The following is a 20,225-nucleotide window of genomic DNA, read 5'->3' on the forward strand; positions in this document are numbered from 1 at the left end:
ATGTGACCAGCTCTCTCTCTTGATTTTATTGTCATATTTGTCATTTGATGCCTCATATGACTGAACGTGGATGTGCCTACACAGTCCATCAAGTGTCAATTAACGCGCTACACTTGTTGATATTTTGATTTTTCTTGCCTTTTTTGCCGGATTTGGTCTTCGGCCGAATTTTGCAATCCTTCACGAATCATGTCGGGTCTCTTTATCCTTCTTCATACCATGAGAATCTTCTCATACAATGATTGATTTATATTACATACACTCAATCAGTCAGCTGAACTAGTAAAACCTTTATCGATCAAAGTGTTTATACGAAGTAGCTAGCAACGGTCGAAGTCCGAGACCTATTTCCTTGTCCCATATGTACCGAGCTCTTCAGTTGTCTAGGTTATTATAAGAAAATTGATATGGACTTGATCAACGTGCTTTTTCTCTCGATTCCATGAAGTCGAGAAGCCTTTAATAATTTTGCCCACGAAGACTATACCCTATATCCTACATCTTTATATGGGTTTCTCAAGAGCTTGAAATTATCCATACAATATATATAATTGTTTTTGTTTTTGTTTTTTTTGTTACGAGAGAGGATTATGTCTAGTATAAAAAAAATTAAAAAATCTAATAAAAAAGAATTATTAATCCCGTCACGAAAATTAAACTTAAAACCAATAAATTACCGAATTAGCCGTGTACCATTTCATTACATCTCTCTTTCAACATGTATAACTGTTTTAACTGAACTGAATCCTACCTTATCTTCAATGGATGGCACAACTATAATATTTATATATATATATATATGTATGTATGTATGGAATTATATATTCAATTAGACAATAAAGAAAAAAATTCGGAGGATCCCAAAGTTTTGACTTTTCTAACCACATGCAAATAGAGACAAAATAAAGGAAAAAGTGCAAAAACAAAAAGAAAAAAATGAAAAATCAGAGAAGCCCTTAGTAGCTAGGGATCTTTCTTTTTTTTTTTTTACGTGCATATTGAATTTCTATTGTTTTTATATGAATTCAGATTTATTTTCATTTAAAAGGCCAAGGTTGTTAAATAGTGATATTCAAGCTTTATATAAATCAAATTATTTCTCTTGATTTGTCCGACGAAGAATTCCCCCTTTAAACTCCTCGACGGTATATATCATTAACTAATTATATCCACACCATTTTGTGCTTCTCTCCCCTTTTCACTCTCTTTCTCTCTCTACTTTTACCCCTATATATAAGCAAGCCAAGCACTCTAACTTGCTCCCATGCGCTCACTTAGAATCATATAGTTCTCCTCAGATACCATATCTCCTTCCCTTTCTCTCTCTCTACTCTTGTTTTGTAATTTGAATCAGAGACTTTGACTGCTTCGTCCATAACCAGTTGAAGCTAGATATAAAAACATTCTCAGACCCTTTCTCCGAACAATGTCGAGCAGAAGATCGTCGCGTTCGCGTCACTCCAACGACGTCTCCAACAACATGAGTATCACCGACCATCAGATATCCGATCTCGTCTCCAAGCTGCAGCATCTCGTTCCCGAGCTCCGTCGCCGCCCCTCCGACAAGGTACTATAACATATATATATATATATATATTTATGCAAAAGCATTAATTGATAAAATGTTTATTTTCAAAATGCATGCAACATATCAGAGTTATTTTTATTTTTATATTTTCATTATTATTAATATATATTTTTTCCTATGGTGGCTGTCTGTGTGTGGTCGTGCTTTGGCTTTGGGTAGATAAGAGGTCGACTATAGTGTTGATGCCTCTCTCACACATTTAATTTGCCATCTGCCACTTGAGGGGGATGTGGGACTCGCCTTGCGCCCTCCATTTAATTATTATGCAACTGATCGAGCAGAGAATATATGTCTCTTTAGGCTCATTCAATGTGTCCTTCAACTAATCTCGACCGATCCGATCTCATTATATTAATTTTTTCGGAACAACTAATCTCACTAGCTTAATGAATTTCTGTTAATTATAACTCGTGAATAGGTCTCGGCGTCGAAGGTCCTGCAGGAGATTTGCAACTACATAAGGAGCTTGCACCAGGAGGTGGATGGTTTGAGCCACCAGCTAGCCCAGCTTCTGGGGTCTGACGACACTGATAGCGACCAAGCGGCCATTATCAGGAGCTTACTCATGTACTGATTCACCTTAAAGCAATATCAACGACGCCTCTCTCTTTGTTAATTCTAGTATAACTAGTTAGGTTTTTAAGTACGTCGAACGTGTTATCGGCGGGAAGAGATGATATTGAGCGAGTTAGTTCATGGGCCATGCATGCCCTCATTGGTGCATGTTTAGCTTCTAATGTAGGCCCCAGTGATCGACAAACCAATTGACAGTGTCGCCCCGTTAGACAGAGGGCAACTTCAACTTGTGTTATGGTCGAGGAAACTTATTAATCCTTATAATTTCGATTTATCACGTTGCTATTTTAATCAAGATATTATATTATTTAAGCAGATATAATATTATCTTTTACCTACTTTTTCTTACGTGATAAAATTGCAAGCATTATATTCCATCTTTTCCTATTTGAAAAAATTAGAACGTCACGTTCACTTACCGTGAGTATAATTTGAAAATAAATTTATCATAATAACCATATTAATTAATACAACACCCATCTTTCTCTAATAATAATAACAATAATAATAATAAACCCCTCTTTCTGCTACGAGCACATATTAATATAACCACAACATTGTTAATTATCAAGATTGATCACTTATGGAGAACAGTGAAATGCGTGCGGTGAATTATCGATAAACAATAGACCAAGGGGGGGCTGAGTTGCATGCCTCTTACCGATCTTTCATAAAAATTTTAATAAGCTTTCTTAATTTTCAAACAAGTTTCTCATATCCGATTTTCTAATTCACCAATGTATGCCCTCTCGAAGATCTCACACCTCCTCATAATTCCGGTTCATCCCGAATTATTGATAATATAACAGAACATAATGAAGAAATTTTTAGTTTCCAGAAGAGACGAATTCTCGATATATTCGTTGCTAGTAATATTTTGATTATGACACTCTTCAAGCACTTACTTTCCTTTTTAATATTAATATAAATATAGATATATTACCTACCGTAAAATATTAATATATATATATATATATTATATAGTATATGTAGGCCAGTCTCTCGCTGCTATTTGATGTTAGATCAACTTGGAATCAACTGGAAACTTCATATAGCCTCATATATATTTTAAAACAAACCAGCCAATGACGATCCTCGACGATCTTGAGCATGTTTTTGTCTTCTTCGTAAAGTTAAACGTGTCCTGGATTTTATTAATCTTCACGAGAAACGACAGATGTAATTTATTAATAATTATATGGGCATTGATCAAAGTATCTTACAGAAAATAAAAAGAAGATAAGGTAATGTATCAACAATCAAGCATGCGATTTCCGGTTTGTCAACTATTAAGAAAGGCAGTCATATGATCCCTAACAGTATCAAATTTTAGATTAGTCTTGTGAAAATCATAATCTATGTCTTAAAAGGATTAATATATATTTAGCCAAGTAAAGTCATGTAATTAAAATTGTAAGAAGGAAAGGAAGCATGGTGGCTGCACATTTAGGCCAGAGACTCGGGGGCTGATGGCAATGATTCCAATGGTATCTTCTATATATGGTGGGGCAAGTCGGAACTGCGATTTGGTGTAGAGTTGGGTGATTACTTATCTGCTCGATAAATCTAAGAATATTTTGGCAACGTTGAAGAAATGAAATATTGGCGATCTTCTCTATCTAATGAATGAACAGTTAATATTATTGCATGGGAGTTGGGTTAACTTTTGCCTAAGTTGCTGTTTTTAAAGTGCTGAGGAAGGCAAAAACAACTTGGATTCTACTGCTCAATCGTGATCTCTTTCTGTACTCTTATCCATTTCAAAAGGCATACACCGCAAACCTCACTCTCAAGTACCGTCATCGATAAATAAAAACCCACCGGGGTCTGATTTTCACGTAAAGTTCATGTAGCAATCAGTTATCGATACAGCTGGTAAGTTGGATAATTCGACTCAGCGACAACTATCGTGAAAAGACTGAGAACAAGGGATAATAGGAGGGTATAATCATCAATGCATGTCGATATCAAAAGGATATATATCAGATATGCAAAAAATGGAATGAACGAAGATGCTAACATAGAGTTGTCATCGACCTCCTCAGACCATGTACAGTGGGGAGTCTATCTTTAGGTCTCCATAGAGGGCCCCGAAAAGCGCGGGAAAAAAGAGGGACTCGAAACTCCAATGGTCGGTCTATCATCGAATCTCCATTGCGATCCCACATTTTTTATTTTTTATAAAAAGGAAAAAAAATTGCTTAAATGTGTGGCCCGTTGCCAGTCACGTGGCCTAGAGTAGCGGGTCACACTGCAAAAGTGAATAATCTCAATAAAAAAATAAAAAAGCTGCTGCCATGTGGCGGCCCCTAATTGGACAAACAGGCAGAGGGAGGTGTCCTCTGAAGAGAAACTTATTTCTCTCCGCGCCTCCCCTCCATAGCTCACGCATTTCCGTCTCGGTCTCTCTCCTTGCCACTTGGGCATTGGAGACTGAGTGAGAGACGCTGTTGTACATGGTCTCAGGATCACGAGAGATCCGAAATGTGACACAAGGGGAAATTTGAGAAGCAAATGGAAGCGTCCTATGAAAATGGTTGGCCGATTATGAATGGCATTGTCCTCGTGCAAGTCTACTGGGCCTCCAATTTGCATTCATGGGCCGAACCCACATTATACTTAAGCCGCCTGATGTGATATTTAATTTAATTGAAGCTTAATGGGCTTAAAGCCCACTACTGACCTAGACATAAAAGGCCCATAACATTCTCTGTATTTCTTTTAAGATTAGGGAAGCTCGATCTTTTCATACGAGACTCTCGAGTGATTACAGTATAATAGTGTAGTGTCACACATTCTTGTATGTAATTAAAAAAAAAATTGGATTTGATTTTTGCCGATGGCCATGGGACTTTCCATATTTCTTTATCTTTTTAGTCCACCTTTCCTTATTCTCATTTACTAGACTCACGAGTCACGAGCATTTTTATAATGGAAAAAAAAGGAAAAATACAAACCAAAAAAAAAAAAAATTCCTTTCCAAAAACCAGGATACAGCGAGCATGATATTTATCCATCCCATGTTCAATTGTTCATTAATCTTTTCAAAGACATCAAACTAGACCGTTCAGTCACATATGTCACCGCGAGTCTCCTATTTTATTATCGTCTTTCGAGTCCATAGCACAACCACGAAGAACAACTTTGCAACTACTCTTTTACTTGTTTTTCCCTTTAATTATTTCTTTCAAAGAACTAGACATCTACATCTCATGGAGCCACCATCAGAGATTCCCCGGCCATATTTTTTTCCTGATTGTGTGTGAACATGAAATCCTCATTTTTTTTTCCATTCACCTGTCGTCTTAAAGGGAAGGCATGAAATGACCATAATGGACCTGACTTTAGGTAACACAACAACAACAGTTTTTTTTTTTTTCCAATTATAAGGAAGACTCAAGGCCTAATATAATAAAAAATAAATTATAAATAACTAATGAAGTACAACTAGGTATCGAACCTATAATTTATAAATTAATAGGTAAGGGCGTACGTCACTGAGTTATACATGGAGGAGATTTCCCATTGAGGGGCGGCAGTTGCCTATACATGTCAATCAAGGCTGCCCGCACAGTGTTCCTTTCCAGCGTCCTTATTGGGACTTGATTGCGAGATAACATGAAATCGGGTTTACGACCCGTTTTAGAATCATGTCCGTGTTGCCGGACACGTTATTCACCCTCTTGTTGTGGAGCCATATCATCGAGCGGAGCATGACAGGCGTCGGTTGTCACTGAATTCAACGATTGGAGTGTTTGTATTTTGGACTCAATCGACCAATCGAGCCGGGAAAAATAAACAAATAAATAGAGTAGTGTGTATACCATCAAAGGTTTGGGAATAGTTAGTGGCTATTGTATGGCGAAAGTCCTGGTGGGCCATCTGACAAATCCGATGGATGCGTCCGGGCACTGTGATGGACGGTTCTGATGAATGGACCCAGCTCCCTTGAGAAAAAGCAAGGGCATGACCAGGAGGACATCAAATGAAAATTCAACGGCAGATGAATTGGTTTGAATGATTCAATCTTTAAGTAAGATATATGATTCGAGTCATATGAATGAAAAAAATTCATATTTATGAGAGTTTTATTTCTTAACGGGCTGGGGCTGATTTCGGATGTCAGGATGAACAAAGAAAAAAAATAAGAAAAAAAACCAAAAAAAAAGAGGAGAAAAAAAAATAAAACAGATGCCCTCTACTTCCGACCCTCGGTGGTTGACAAATCGCTGTCACTGGAAATCTCCCTACCCTCCTCCTTCCTAAAGGAAAAAAATATTAAAGTAATAGAATATTCTATATTACCCCCAAAAAAGTAATTTTATTTTTTATTTAGAGAAAAATATATATATTTATTTTGAGACTGTGAGGGATATGCGAAGGAAGAGCACATGGGAGAAGAGCTAAGCTGAGCAAACCAGAACCATGAGGGCATGTGGAAGAAGAAGGAGAAGATTCATCTGATTTATTAAATGGCTCAAAAAATATAATATTGATTATTGAATCAAGCAATATATCCATAAATAAATAAATTAATTAAAAGATTGGGGATAGGGAGAGGGGGGTGCTAAAAGAAGATGGATCCACCCAATTACAACAGGGCGGCCCTCAATAAAGTCAGGTGATGCAGCTGATAAGAGTGATCTCTTGTCTTCGTCCATTCACTCAAAAAGCAATATATATAAACTCCAACTTAAAAAAAAAACTTATTTATTATTTATTATTTAACGTTTTTGAAGTTTTAGACCTTGGTAACCTTTCCTAGCTAGCGAAGTTCAAAACGAATTTTACACTTTGAGGGGTCCCTTCATTCCTTTTGTAACGAAATGAAATGAATGACATTTCTTTTTTCTTATTATATATGGTTGCTATTTCTATTTTTCTCCTTAGACACTGGTTTATTTGCTACTTACTTTGATCAGTTGAAATGATATATGCAACCAACAATTGCATGAGGGCGGACTCATATTGAAAGATTTCTACGTACATGTAAATGATGCTTTTCCAATCGTCTCCACTTTGTAGGACTCAGATCAGATGGAGTTTCCACTCGGACACTTTCTGTATTAGGTGCCTCCCTTTCATGTGTCAGTCGATTCTATTCTCCTATACTAACATTTTCTATTGCCATTTCTACTGTTTTGTTAAAATTACCCGGGGGAATTGGCTAGCTGATCAGGAGAAAATATTGATGACAACTAATATTAATGAATTTTCTAATAATATATTATATGTACTTTTTTTTTACGTGTACTATGATATCTAGAATCCCACTTGATCGCGACTAATCCAATTTGAGCGGGTTAGCCCATAGAGCGTGAATTTTCTCCATTTACAAATATCGTACCTAATATCTTATTTAAAGGGGACAAACGCTGAACCACTTGAATCAGTTCACATTGATATATTTTATGTATTTTTTTGAATTTGAAAACGAGGCTCATGGAGTTAAAAAGATACTTATGTTGGAGAGAAAAAAAAAATAAATTGACACGGAAAGTGATATGAATAAAAATCGAATCCAAAATCTTTTGATCACACGTTGAACGAGAGCTACTGTAAAAAAACCCTCTTTCTCTTCTAATATATGTAAGCATCTTGGTTCAAAGGATGACTTTCATCGGGCCTTCCAATTTCAAAAGGGTCAGAATCGAACTTGTGAGTTTAGTTTTGTCAACAATGCGTGGGGGTGACCATTTTTACATGTAGACAACGATTAGACAACGACGAATAGCCGTTAAATCTCTCCGATTTTTTGCAAGAGTGCTGCATATCCATGTTCTTGTGGCTTAATTTTATCCAATTCCTTGGGACCCTGTGTGTTTGGAAATTTGATTCTTTTCGTGGGTCCGAGGTGTTTTGAAAGGGAAAATAATAGCTAGCCAGCTATCTATTAGGCAGCAGAATTTAAAAAAAAAAAAGAAAAAGAAAAAGAAAAAAAGAACCAAAAGTAAAAAAAATAAAAATAAAAATTAAGTTTGGAAATGGTACGAATCGAATTATATATGTATGCCAGTCCAAGATCGATGTTCGCCATACACATTTGCAATATCACGTGAGCCAAGCTACAATCATGATGTTCACGTATTGGATAATTAGAGGAAGGATGTAGGCATTGTGTCTAGCCAGTAAAGTGATATTCATCTTGTAAATTAATGACACTCAATATATGTATTTACACAACCTACATATGCATTTTCTTGCTCGGAAGATTGTGTGTGTGTGTGTGTGTGTGTATATACTACATAATATATTTATATATGAATCTATATAGACATCTCTCTCTCTCTCTCTCATGATTTTACTTTTCCATTCTAATCTCACTGTTAGTTAAAATGAACTCTTTATTTGACATGAAGAGGACAGCCCAGTTGCGATGTGAGAGGGGATTACATATAATATATGTACACAGAGACACAGAAGTATGCGTGCATGCATGCACACAAGTAGTCTTCAATCGAAGGTAGTGTAGCAGTGCAGAGAGGAGCAGTTGCATGCAACTGGACATATATAATATATATATGTGTGTGTATATATTCACGTTCTATTATATACATGTATATATGATACACATATACTGCAGCATGAAGCTCGATCATCTTCTAAAGAAGGAAAACTCATCACCATCATATCTGAGCATCTCTCTGATCTTTTATTGTATCCTACATTTTTTCTTTGTAAGGATGATATATATATATATGTGTGTGTGTGTGTGTGTGTGTATGGGGCTTACAACAAACATCATTGGCCGAGCTGATCCCAAACAAATTGAGAACGGAACAAACGCAGTTCAAACTCGCAATCTTCTAAAGGGGCAATATAAAATTTATCATCATCCGAACTACATCATATATACGCACGCATGAAAATCATGTAATTTCCAATAACAAGTACATAGTATAAAATATTTCTTGTGCATAGTAATTTATCATTATATAAATATATGTGTATATTTTAACTTTTGCTTCGACCTCTAAAAACACGTATAATAAGGACTCAAAAAGCTCCAATTTTCTCAATCACTGTCATATGCAAGGTATATATAAATATGACGTATATGTATATGTTACTAGCTTTGAACTTTACACAGAGATATGGAGCTGAAAATATGAGGGGGGAGGAGAGAGAGGGGAGGAATGGGCCCAAGGGAGGGGGTGGCAGTGGGCAGGGGCTGCCACCAAAACAACCAACATGCATCGTGCATTATGAATCCCTCCCATCAGAGACTATACACATATACTTACACGATCCCTCTCTCTTTCCCTCCCTTCCCTGCCTCCCTCCATCCCCTTCAGATTAAATTCATTCACATTTTTGTCGATGCGTACCATGAATTCGAAGCATCGACCGATGACACTATACGAGAATATGACTCGTCTTAAGCATATGGGTTTAAGATTTTCTATAATGTTAGTTATACTCTAATAAACAACCTTTTACTGCACAGTATAACATTATTAGATGAGCTGGGTACGACATGTCGATCATTTGTATTTTGCGCCGGCTTGACTATTGGTTTTCCGTCCTGCTAGAAGTCCTCGAGAAGACATTGGCCAATTGATTAAGTTTAATAAGTCGTGTCCTTCACCCTCTTCCTATCTTCATGGTAGGAAAGCAACATGAAATTTCACCATCGCAAGTTTCTCTATCCTCCTCCGCCGTAAAATATGTAAGGTTTACATCATCGTTTCTCATTTGGATTGTCCGAGGGGACGAAAAGAAAGTGTGTAATTCATCCTTCAATTAAAGGAAGAATATGTATTTTTTATTTTATTTTTTTCCTTTTCGGTGGGTTACACGGAGCCATAGCTCAGGAAGAGGAAAGTGCATAAAGTAAAATAAACAAAACTAAGCTAAACCAACGCGGGCACGGAAGCCCTAATAGTGTCGCCGGAGAGCAGAGAATTGATACCGGTCATACGCCTAGAGAAAAAATGAGATCCTAGCGAAAAATGATAAGCCAGACGAGCCATCCAATCTGCATACGCATTGCCTTCCCTGTAAGTATGCTGAACTTCCACTGGCCAACTCCTCCGTAGGACACCTCTAATGGCCCCAACTAAATGAGAAAGCTGAGGACCGCATAAATTAGCCGATTTTAAAAGACCGAGTACCACCTCCGAGTCCACTTCCAAAATGATCTTCCTGTGGCCAAGATCCCAGGCATGCTGTAAGCCAATATAGACGCCCCATAGCTCAGCCATCATGGCTGAGGTAAGAGAATATGTAATTTAATTGGGTTGATTTAGGTTGTTTGATGTTTGTTCATCTCAAGCAAGGTCTATGATGGATTCTTATGAATAAACAAAATCCGCGAACTGGACAATTTTATTTCTCAGTGAATTGATTCGACTTGAGTTTTTGAATACTAGATAATAAATCCTGAAAAGAGTCTTATTTTATCTTGGCATTACTCCAAATCTTTCTTTTCTCTCCATAAAGAGTCTGTTGTTTAAAGAATAACAAAAATACCTTTTATGAATGGAGAAAATTTACGATTTGGAGATTTTTTTTTCAGTTACACGATTTGGAGAGTTTTAATTCCTACTAGACCAATGTGGTTCGAGCATAGATTACTATAAGACTTCTGAATATTAGGTGGTGCAGACCGAACAAACGTTTTAATCACAAGATGTGGTGCAACTAGAAACTGTGCTCCATACAAATGAATTTTGACGTACATTGCAAGAGTTTGGAATCAATGTAAGCCTCTCATGAATACGCTCAAACCAACGTTTTAAAGGGAATTAGTTTCAAGTGATTAAAAAAAACAAGGCATTTGGTTATTCTTGGTGCTCTTTCCCTCCTTTTTCTTGGACTAACCGACTACATATTGTAGAGGCATTAGAAAAATTTGAGCCCCCAAAATTTTCTTCTTATATTCCCACTTCATGAGGAGGAATCAAGCAACTAGCTAGAAGGGTTTGGGTCTTCTAATTCCAGATTTATTTTCCATGGTACGACTGTCTATTGGCAGACATTGAAATAAAAGCAAGCACTATTCATCTTCCTAAGGGCATCAACCATGTCTTTTGTTTTCCGCATTAATTTAATGCAAGCTTGTCTTTTATGGTATATATTAATCATATATGTCTACGCATCTCTTTATATATATATATATATAACGTACATGGTATATATAGCAAGATAAAACTTTGCTGTAAAAGGGCAAGATATGGTAAAAGTGGCTGAGGGCTAGCTTTTACTTGGTACGCTCGTCTATGAATAAAACGATAACGCTCGTTTATGACGCTATCATCTCTCCGCATCGCTCCCCTTGGGAAATCAAACTTTTAGTCTCCGACATCGTTAGATTATTAGCTCTTTTCTGGGACTGAAAATGTACTTGGACTCCACGCTCGGATAACTCTCAAGCTCATGACTTAAGCCAACTTGGCAATAAGTCAAATTTTCCTTCCTTTTGTATGTTTGAGGGTTATCCAAAGTTTGATGTACCTTCTATGAATTAATACAACCCCTATCTTATTTATCAAAAAAAAAACGAAAGGTTAAAGCACGATGAAAATTCAGAGGACATGTCAATAGAATTTAGCAAAGTCTGGACACTTATAGGGTTAAATATTGCTAAATTATATCAATGAAGTGTTGATTGAATGATATACAGTTTCAATTTCTGTAAGAAAGAGAACGCAAGTTCAAATAACGGAAAATCACATTTGTTGAGATGAAGAATAACTTTTAATACTAGATATATTGAAATTGCGAGAGTAATATTTCTCAAAATATGGTAAATTCTCATTCACAATATAATAATTTTCTACCCCTAATATGGTAAGTTGGAACGATATTGTAGAGCCAATCATTTTTCCGTTCTTACATACCCCTTTCACTAATCTACTCTCGCCCAATTTAACATTTTCCCATATATGAAGACAATTATTCATACAAAACTTGCTTAGGAAATGTACATTTCCACTCAAATAGAAAGAGAACTCTTTTCCGTGAAAGAAAGAGAATTATTTAAGAATTGAATTCAATATAATGACACTTATTTTTGGTATAAAGTAGAAAAATATCGGACTCGACACTCATCGATGGAACTCTCATGTTCTTTTATTTATTTATTTATTTTTATGTTTATGGATCTCTTTTATAATAGAAATAAATGACTCAGAATTAAGACCGAGTTAATTGAAAAAAAAAAAGAAAATATATAAAGAGGGAAAAAAGAAGAAGAAGAAGAAATAGGGAAAAGGAGGGAGACGAGGAGGTCCTTCATGGAGCAGAGAAGGTATAAAAAGCCCAACTCCATTTCACCAATTTGTGCAGAAACCCTCCCAAATGAAGAAAAAATTTTATTCCCTAAAAATTTAGCAATTTTATGTGAAATAACACATAATTGCCCTGCCCCTTCTTTTTTGCCTTTTTCTCCCCCATCACCATTTCTGAGACTCTGTCTGTCCTCTCATCTCATCAAAGGGGCCTCCCCTCTGATCTCTTCTCCTCCTCTTTTCTCTCTCCCTCCTCAACATGAAGTCAAAGTTAAAGGCTGAAGAAGATTGTTTGATGAGAAGGAGACTGCCAAGATCAGAGAAGGAGCATAGCCATTGTTGACAAGGGTATAATTATAAGGTTGCCATGAGCTGCAATAATGAGATGGCTTTCTTCCCAGCAAATTTCATGCTGCAGACTCCCCATGAAGATGAACATAATCACCATCAGCCCCCCACTTCTCTCACTCAAATCTTGCCCTCTTGCACTCCTCAGGACTACCATGGTGATAATCCATATATGCCTCTCCCTCTCTCTCTATATATGAGTAGTAAATATATTTGGTACAACGGAATGGAAGTATAGCCTATGTCGGGCAGCTCATTCCTAGCTTGATCCAGAACCAAAGTGGTCGAGCGAGTGCATGAGACAATCGCCTTGATGAAGAGATCTGTCTATTTCTCCATATCATGTCACTTGCTCGGGCAAATAAGTTAATTCATTTTACTTGTTATGGGCAATCTCTTTACTGCTAGGGATGGCGTCGTTCTTGGGGAAGAGGTCGATGTCGTTCTCGGGAGTCGAGGTCAGCGCCGAGGAGGTGCCCAACGCTGGGGAGGACGAGCTCTCGGATGATGGATCACAGGCGGGGGAGAAGAAGAGGAGGCTCAACATGGAGCAGGTGAAGACACTGGAGAAGAACTTCGAGCTGGGCAACAAGCTCGAGCCCGAGAGGAAAATGCAGCTTGCGAGGGCGCTCGGGCTGCAGCCCAGGCAGATCGCCATCTGGTTCCAGAACAGAAGGGCCAGGTGGAAGACCAAGCAGTTGGAGAAGGACTACGACCTCCTCAAGCGGCAGTTCGAGGCCGTTAAGGCCGACAATGAGGCCCTCCAGGCTCAGAACCAAAAACTCCAAGCCGAGGTAAGTGGCGAGGATGTGCTGACTGAATCAACAGAACCGTCACATAGGATCTACTCTGATACTATATAATTATAATACGAAGAGCCATCTTTGACAGTTTTACATATGCTTGGTGGAATTCAAAGCCCTTTTTTTTTCCACATCATGAATGTGACATCCTATGGATTCTTGCAATGATTGAGTGATATAGTAAGGAGATGCTAAAGGGCGATCATCATGACCCAAAAAGGACCTAAAGACATTAGGCTCTTTATTGCATTATTATTTCTTTATATATTAATTATAGGCGGAATTAATTTTGTTTGTTCACTTTTAAGATACCCAGTATCAGATTTTCCTAAGTTTCATTTTTTCCTTTTGCTTTTGGGCTTAATTTGAATGCATCGTCACCATCAGATTCAGGCACTGAAGAGCAGAGAGCCAGCAGAGTCAATAAACCTGAATAAGGAGACAGAGGGGTCATCAAGCAATCGGAGTGAGAACAGCTCCGAGTTCAAACTGGACGTCTCCACGAGAACTCCAAGGACCATCGACAGCCCTCCCTTGGCCGCCCCGCCGCCACCTCCCCACCCGATCACGAGCCGCCAGCTGTTCCCCACCTCCTCCTCTCTACGGTCCGTCAATGGCGGCGGAGGAGGAATAGCACATCAGCTCCTCCACAGCTCGTCATCATCATCAAGACCTGACCTTATGGTGAAGGAAGAGACCTTCACAAACATGTTCTGCGGGATCGATGATCAGTCCGGGTATTGGCCGTGGCTCGAGTAACAGCATTTTAATTAATTGAAGTTCCAACCGGACCCGAATCATCAGTTATTAATTATGCAGAATCCCGAACGACTTCGGGACCCAACTGCATATCTTCTTATTTAATTTTTCCCCGCGAATTTTTATGGTCCCCAAGTGGTTTTTGATGCGTAGACTGATGTATAAAAATTAAGTAGAGAGAACATGTATAATATTTATCAATGGAGCCGATGCTTAATTTTTTTTCTTTTCTTGTGAAGGAATAAAAAGATACTTCGTTGTCCTTTGAGTTATACAATTAATACCATAAATTTCCTTATTAAAGAGACTTAATTTATCAATTATTAAAATCATATTCAACTAATCACGAGACATAATACAATTTGCAAACTGCACTTAATTTCAGCAGACTTTACCAGCAGTGCGCAGATTGGTACCCACTGAAAATAATACCTCGTGGTTGGATCAATCATATGCTCAATCGTGAATTGCACTAAGTGATCTTGTCATAAAAAACACAAACGCACATTCTACTGGTACTTTGGTATAGTTTTATAGTAGGAGACATGAAACACATGCTCTTACTCGTTCGGAACCATAATTTTGGGCTCGACTGACAACGAATCAAGCGAATGAGGCGTCCTAGAATTAATAATCTTGTATATCTCACCAACAATTGGTCGAATTTTCCATGTAGTAAACATCAAGGATCTCTCAAATATTCAGTAGTTTGTTTGATATGCCGTCGTCGTTGTCGGTGCCAATGTACATGCATAGTTTCGATGGGCCATTTGTGAACTGAATTATCACTGAATTGAACTGAATTATCACAATTGAATGAAGTGTGTAGACAATTACGTTGTTGCTCTTGTACTGTGTTGAGAGAGAGAGAGAGAGAGAGAAAGAGAATCAAAACACAAATTCCAAGGGGGAAAAGATGACAAAGGGATAGGGATTGGAAGGATGGAAGAAAACAAAGGAGGAAAGTTGGAAATGGGTCATTCTCTTGAAGGGGACGTTTGGCAAGATATCTTAAGCTCCCCCCCTCCTCCTCTTCGTGCTGGCAAAAAGGAATCGGGGAGAAAGAATGGCCATCCATCAGACATCCCATGTAGTTGCATTGCACCCACATGTCTCGTTTAGTCTGTCTCACCTCCTCGCCTATTGTACGGTCTTTTAAGTGCCCGTGAATTTCCATAGCCGCAACATTCGTTTCGTTTCACGACAGTCAGTCCTGGAGAGATGGACCCTAAATTGAAGGGTTATGTAAAGAATCATGATATACGTACATGGTAGCATATACGTACATCATTTCGTTTCACGACAGTTGGCAATCTTAAGAGATGGACCGTAAGTTGAAGGGTCACTTGGGATGTGGGCCAGCCAAAGCCGATACTGATATTTTTCGGGTAAGTGGTTTTTAAAATGAGAATTCATCCATGCGACCCACTGTCACCCACTCCATAGCTTCCCAACACAACACATACACTCTCATGTCTCATCTTTTTCATTTTCCCCCACGCCTTTTCTGATGAAAAAAGAAGAAGAAATATTTTGAAAATAAATGTGTCTTTATTGTTGCGCCAGTTTCCTTGTACAGTAGCTTTTGAAAGTGATGATTTTGACACTGTTCCTTGTCCGCTCTACTGTACGTGCACAAACTTAATGAAGATACAGTTGATACTGCATCACATTCGATCGGGAAAATTCAGAATAGAGAGTAAATACATATTAGAAGTTTTAGAGGAGTAAATAGAACTCGTAAGTTCTGGAAGTTGGCTCTTTGCTATACATATAGAAGAATTGTTCGGAAAGGCAAGAAAACAATTGGATAGGAACAAAAATGAGGAGAAAGCCTAGTATGTAACCGATATATCACATGGTAATATCACAAAAGTCTTGGAATCATGGCTGGACAGAAAATCTGCAAAACACATCTTATTTATGGGAAAACCTTGATCCTGAAGGTAAGGGGGCAAAAGCAAGAAGAGGAGAAATATTGATTAATTAATTTGCTTAATTGGTTGAATTGCACTAATGAATTAACTGATTATATATATGTCTATATGATCCATTTCATGGGATCATGTGCAGAAAAGGGTTTAATAAAATCCCTGCGATCATGGCTGGAAAATTTTGGCATTTGCGATTGCATTTACAGATCCCAAAGCATATTTTGTATTTGTTTTATTCATTATTTAAGCATTTGAAGTTTATTGCAATTGTTGGGTTGAGGAGACCTTGGGTGTAGTGGCCACGTGCATGGTGGTTTTAGTAGATCTTTCTTCTTATTAATTAATTAATCATTGGTGCCATTACAACTCAAGTTCGTATCTGTAAGAATCTGTGATTTAAACTTTGCATATATATATATATATATATATTAAAAAGCACCCTTTAGGCTTAGGTTTATGTGCGGTGCATTAGGGGAATTCTTGTACTATTGACTGACTGAGCGAGCCATTCCGCTTCCTATGGACTTAATGTTTGGTAGACTCATCTCCTTTATAGCTTAAGTCATTGTTGGGTCATATTACCTGAACTTTCAAATCCCGCCTTTACATATTGTTTAGCATTTAATAGTACTTGACTTTGGCACGTTTGCAACGACAAAAAGAAAAAAAAAGAAGGGAATTCCAAATTATATGGGTTGCATCATTCGTATCGAAATATAATCTAGGTGCGAGGCGCAGGTTTAGATTGATCGATCCATCACTTTCCACTAATTGGATTGCCATTGAATTGACCCATATGGCATAAAACCCTAAAACACTAAGAACAAGAAGAACTGTAGGAGTCTGCAGCATGTTCGGAATCGTTACTACGACCTCGGGTCATAATATAATATGATGCCAGCAATCATGTGAAAGACAATACCCTCATGCAAATGATAAAATTGTATAAACTAATGCATGGTGCAGTCGCCTAGTTGCACTTTGAAACGACGTCGGTTTTTGGGGTTAAGTCACCTTTTTGATATGCAGATAAATTTATAAAATGCAGAAGATAAGCAGTGGAAGATCCATTGAATTGGAAAGCAGCCTTTCTCATACACATGGGCCCAACATAAAAGGGAAAGAAACACATTTCTTTTCCTTTGACTCAGTTCGAGGTTGATTGTACATGATGATGATTTATACCCGTTGGATTGGGAGGATTGCTTAGTGTACCCTCTAAAAACGGGGCGCTTAATCTTGTCGATTCTGGGGTGAAAGTATTTTCTCATTTATATCACGTTTAATTTCAAAGTAAGATTTTAAAATTAGATTTTGATTTTGAAAAAGAATGGTATAAATGAGACTCACCCTTTGACTTTGTATGAATTATTTTATTTTGTTGTGGAAAAAGAGTGGTATAAATGAGGCTCACCCTTTGACTTTGCATAAATTATTTTATTTTGTTGTGGGTAGAATTAAGTTAAAGAAGGAGTTTCGATTGATTTTTGATTTTCACCTAAGATCTGCCTCTGGCTGTATACCAACATGGATGTGTAAAGACATAGCTAGATCATGTTCAAGCTTTTAAGGTGGTTTGATCTAAAGTCGTACACTTTCCCTATATCTAGCTAGATGTGATTAAATGCTCAAGTATGGGGAAGCTCAATCAGATATCCAATTCCAACAATCCAATACTTGGTACAATGTTTCGATATATGTTATATAGCCTCATAAGGTCGATTGATACATAGTATAGAACTCAACTATATGTTGCGACGACCCTCAGTGTTTTGTGTGGTACCGGAGCCGGTCTTCTGCCTTCACGCCAAAACATCCCCTTCCAACTTAACAAGTAATTAACATCAGAGTGAACTTTCATTTGACAATGTTGCGCATGATTCATCTTAATGTCTATCTCAATCTTGACATATTCCTAGAAATCATGTTGCTAATGGAAATAAGGCGGAACTGAGCTCCAGAGCATTGAATATCTTCTAGCTGAATTCAAGCCTCAAAAACAATACTCGTCCGAAGTCGAACCCCGATTGAGCTTTGAACCTGAGGCTTTCAAGTCGACTCGATCCCGGGCTCGCCAATGTTTGGACAGGCTCGACTACGATCCACAAGCAGTATGCAGTAGCGGGTTCGTGCAAATCAGAGAGCCCAATTTTCCATCGACCAAACTCATCATCATCCTCTACCAGTACCAGCCCAACTCCCCAGTCCTTACTCAGCCCATTGCTCTTCTGAGCAGTATATCGAGCCCAAGACAAAAGCCAGAACCACAGCTTGCCACGTGGCGGGACAAGGTCCAGGAGGCAATCATGGGACCCACCCTCCCTCCACCACACTGGTTCTCCCCAGCCAATGGAACCAACCCAAAATTCTTATTTCCCCGGCCTTTTACCTATCCCACCTTATCCAATATCCAGCATCCACCACAGCCCATGGCCTCAGCTCCCCTCCCACCGACCACCACGGCGGCCGCTGCCCACCACCCTCCTTACAAGCTACCCTTCCATCACCAGAACCTCCCATTCCTCAGGTCTCCCTCACGAGCAGCCCGGTCACCCACTAAGCTCCACGTATCCTCCACGCCGAACCCGCCTGTGACATCCACCTCGGCCTCCTCATCCTCGGTGGCCACTTCCAAGCCGAAGGAGGAGACGATCTTCTTCGATGGCGGGGCGCACTACGGTGACCTCGTGGCGAACCTCCTGCTGGGGTTCACCCTCCTGTGGCTCCCCCTCACGCTGGCCGCGGTCTCGAGGGCCTTCTTCCTGCGTTACCGGTTCACGAACTTGCGGGTGACCGTGATATCGGGGCTGACGGGGCAGGACCGGAGCGACTTCTCGTACAAAGTGATCAAGGACGTGCAGGTGGTCCCGCGGTTCATTGGGGAATGGGGCGACGTGATCATCACCCTTCGGGACGGGACCAAGGTCGATCTCCGGAGCGTGCCCCGGTTCCGGGAGCTCGCCAAGTACTGCCTCGCCATGGCCGAGAAGCCCGTCGTGCTCAAGGAGAAGGGCCCGAAGGGCTTCTAGTCTAGTCGTTGTACTGATGAGGTACTTTCGGCCGACGTTATGGTGCTGGGATTGGATTTTATATGGTTCCTTCGAGATGTGTAATTAATTAATCATTCGCTAATACACGGGAAATTTTGTATTTGTGTTTGATTTGTATTGATGTCAACCTTATCCGACGACCAATGTTATCTCGGAAGAAGCATCTTCCTCATTTCATGATTTTCCCCCAAATTTGCCGGTTTTGCCGTTGTCCCTGGTTCGGTACGTCAGACAGTTGGTTTTGTCATATTCGTTGAGTCGGAATCTCCTCCGACTAAGCTCTTGTACTGGCAATGCTGGTACTAGACCTACTCGAGAAACATGGTATTTTGAAGCTGTCAGTTATCTGTCCAGATTCTGAGCTGTATTGGGTCTATCAATGACACTGTTTGTACGAGGAATTATCAGATTTCCGGAGGATGTCTACTGCTATTTGCTGGGTTTAACCCAGCAGAAGCTTCTTGGACTGGCCCTTTACTATTATTGTACATGGGAGCTTGGACCTTGGGCTACTTCCAAACTTTTTCAAGCCGGTACGATGCCCGGTTGACATCTTTTAACTGGGACTACCCAATCACCACTTCAGTTCGTGGATCAGCGTCAATGTGTACATATACACTTGTTGAATGGTGGTCTTGAGGCCAATTCTCAGCAAACTGTAATAAACATAATTTTTTGGAGCAAAGAAAGGAACGATTGTGAGGGAATGAAAAGGCAAAAGGAAGAAAAGGAAAGGGGAAAAACAAGAGAAAGAAATCCACTTGTTCTTGTTAATGATCATAGAGCCGGAAGTTGGGCTGTACATGGAATTATTAATCTGATAAACGTGAAGTACAGTATGGGAAAAAGCCCTATGAATGCGTCTGCGCCATGGAGCAAAAGCTGAATACAGGTTAATCCGGCTTCCTAGTAAATACTGTTTTTTGTAGTTCAAG

General features: G+C 38.9%; 3 protein-coding genes across 3 annotated transcripts; all 3 read left to right on the top strand.

The window, feature by feature from the left end:
• Positions 1 to 1,193: 1,193 nt before the first annotated feature.
• Positions 1,194 to 2,471, top strand: LOC116210421 (transcription factor PRE6-like). The gene is made up of 2 exons (XM_031544287.1): positions 1,194 to 1,567; positions 2,007 to 2,471. Exons 1-2 carry the CDS (start codon positions 1,427 to 1,429, stop codon positions 2,160 to 2,162), a joined length of 297 nt encoding a protein of 98 aa, XP_031400147.1. The 5' UTR covers positions 1,194 to 1,426; the 3' UTR covers positions 2,163 to 2,471.
• A 9,986-nt stretch (positions 2,472 to 12,457) lies between these two features.
• LOC116211576 (homeobox-leucine zipper protein ATHB-13-like) lies at positions 12,458 to 14,569 on the top strand. Its single transcript, XM_031546025.1, has 3 exons — positions 12,458 to 12,902; positions 13,153 to 13,538; positions 13,935 to 14,569. The coding sequence occupies exons 1-3, from the start codon at positions 12,764 to 12,766 to the stop codon at positions 14,304 to 14,306; spliced, it is 897 nt and encodes a 298-aa protein (XP_031401885.1). The 5' UTR covers positions 12,458 to 12,763; the 3' UTR covers positions 14,307 to 14,569.
• Positions 14,570 to 17,874: 3,305 nt separating this feature from the next.
• Positions 17,875 to 19,473, top strand: LOC116212251. Its single transcript, XM_031546817.1, has 2 exons — positions 17,875 to 17,920; positions 18,185 to 19,473. Exons 1-2 carry the CDS (start codon positions 17,875 to 17,877, stop codon positions 19,267 to 19,269), a joined length of 1,131 nt encoding a protein of 376 aa, XP_031402677.1. The 3' UTR covers positions 19,270 to 19,473.
• The last annotated feature ends 752 nt before the right edge of the window (positions 19,474 to 20,225 follow it).

Source organism: Punica granatum, chromosome 6 (assembly GCF_007655135.1).
Source record: "Punica granatum isolate Tunisia-2019 chromosome 6, ASM765513v2, whole genome shotgun sequence".
Lineage (NCBI taxonomy): Eukaryota > Viridiplantae > Streptophyta > Magnoliopsida > Myrtales > Lythraceae > Punica > Punica granatum.

What these genes read in the sequence shown, in the direction of transcription:
- LOC116211576 (XM_031546025.1), top strand. Translation starts at nt 12,764, where the DNA reads ATGAGCTGCAATAATGAGATGGCTTTCTTCCCAGCAAATTTCATGCTG. An exon ending in CACTCCTCAGGACTACCATG is followed by an intron (nt 12,903 to 13,152) that starts GTGATAATCCAT and finishes CTTTACTGCTAG; the next exon opens with GGATGGCGTCGTTCTTGGGG. An exon ending in ACCAAAAACTCCAAGCCGAG is followed by an intron (nt 13,539 to 13,934) that starts GTAAGTGGCGAG and finishes CGTCACCATCAG; the next exon opens with ATTCAGGCACTGAAGAGCAG.
- LOC116212251 (XM_031546817.1), top strand. Translation starts at nt 17,875, where the DNA reads ATGGGGAAGCTCAATCAGATATCCAATTCCAACAATCCAATACTTG. An exon ending in TTCCAACAATCCAATACTTG is followed by an intron (nt 17,921 to 18,184) that starts GTACAATGTTTC and finishes AATGGAAATAAG; the next exon opens with GCGGAACTGAGCTCCAGAGC.
- LOC116210421 (XM_031544287.1), top strand. Translation starts at nt 1,427, where the DNA reads ATGTCGAGCAGAAGATCGTCGCGTTCGCGTCACTCCAACGACGTCTCC. An exon ending in GTCGCCGCCCCTCCGACAAG is followed by an intron (nt 1,568 to 2,006) that starts GTACTATAACAT and finishes ACTCGTGAATAG; the next exon opens with GTCTCGGCGTCGAAGGTCCT.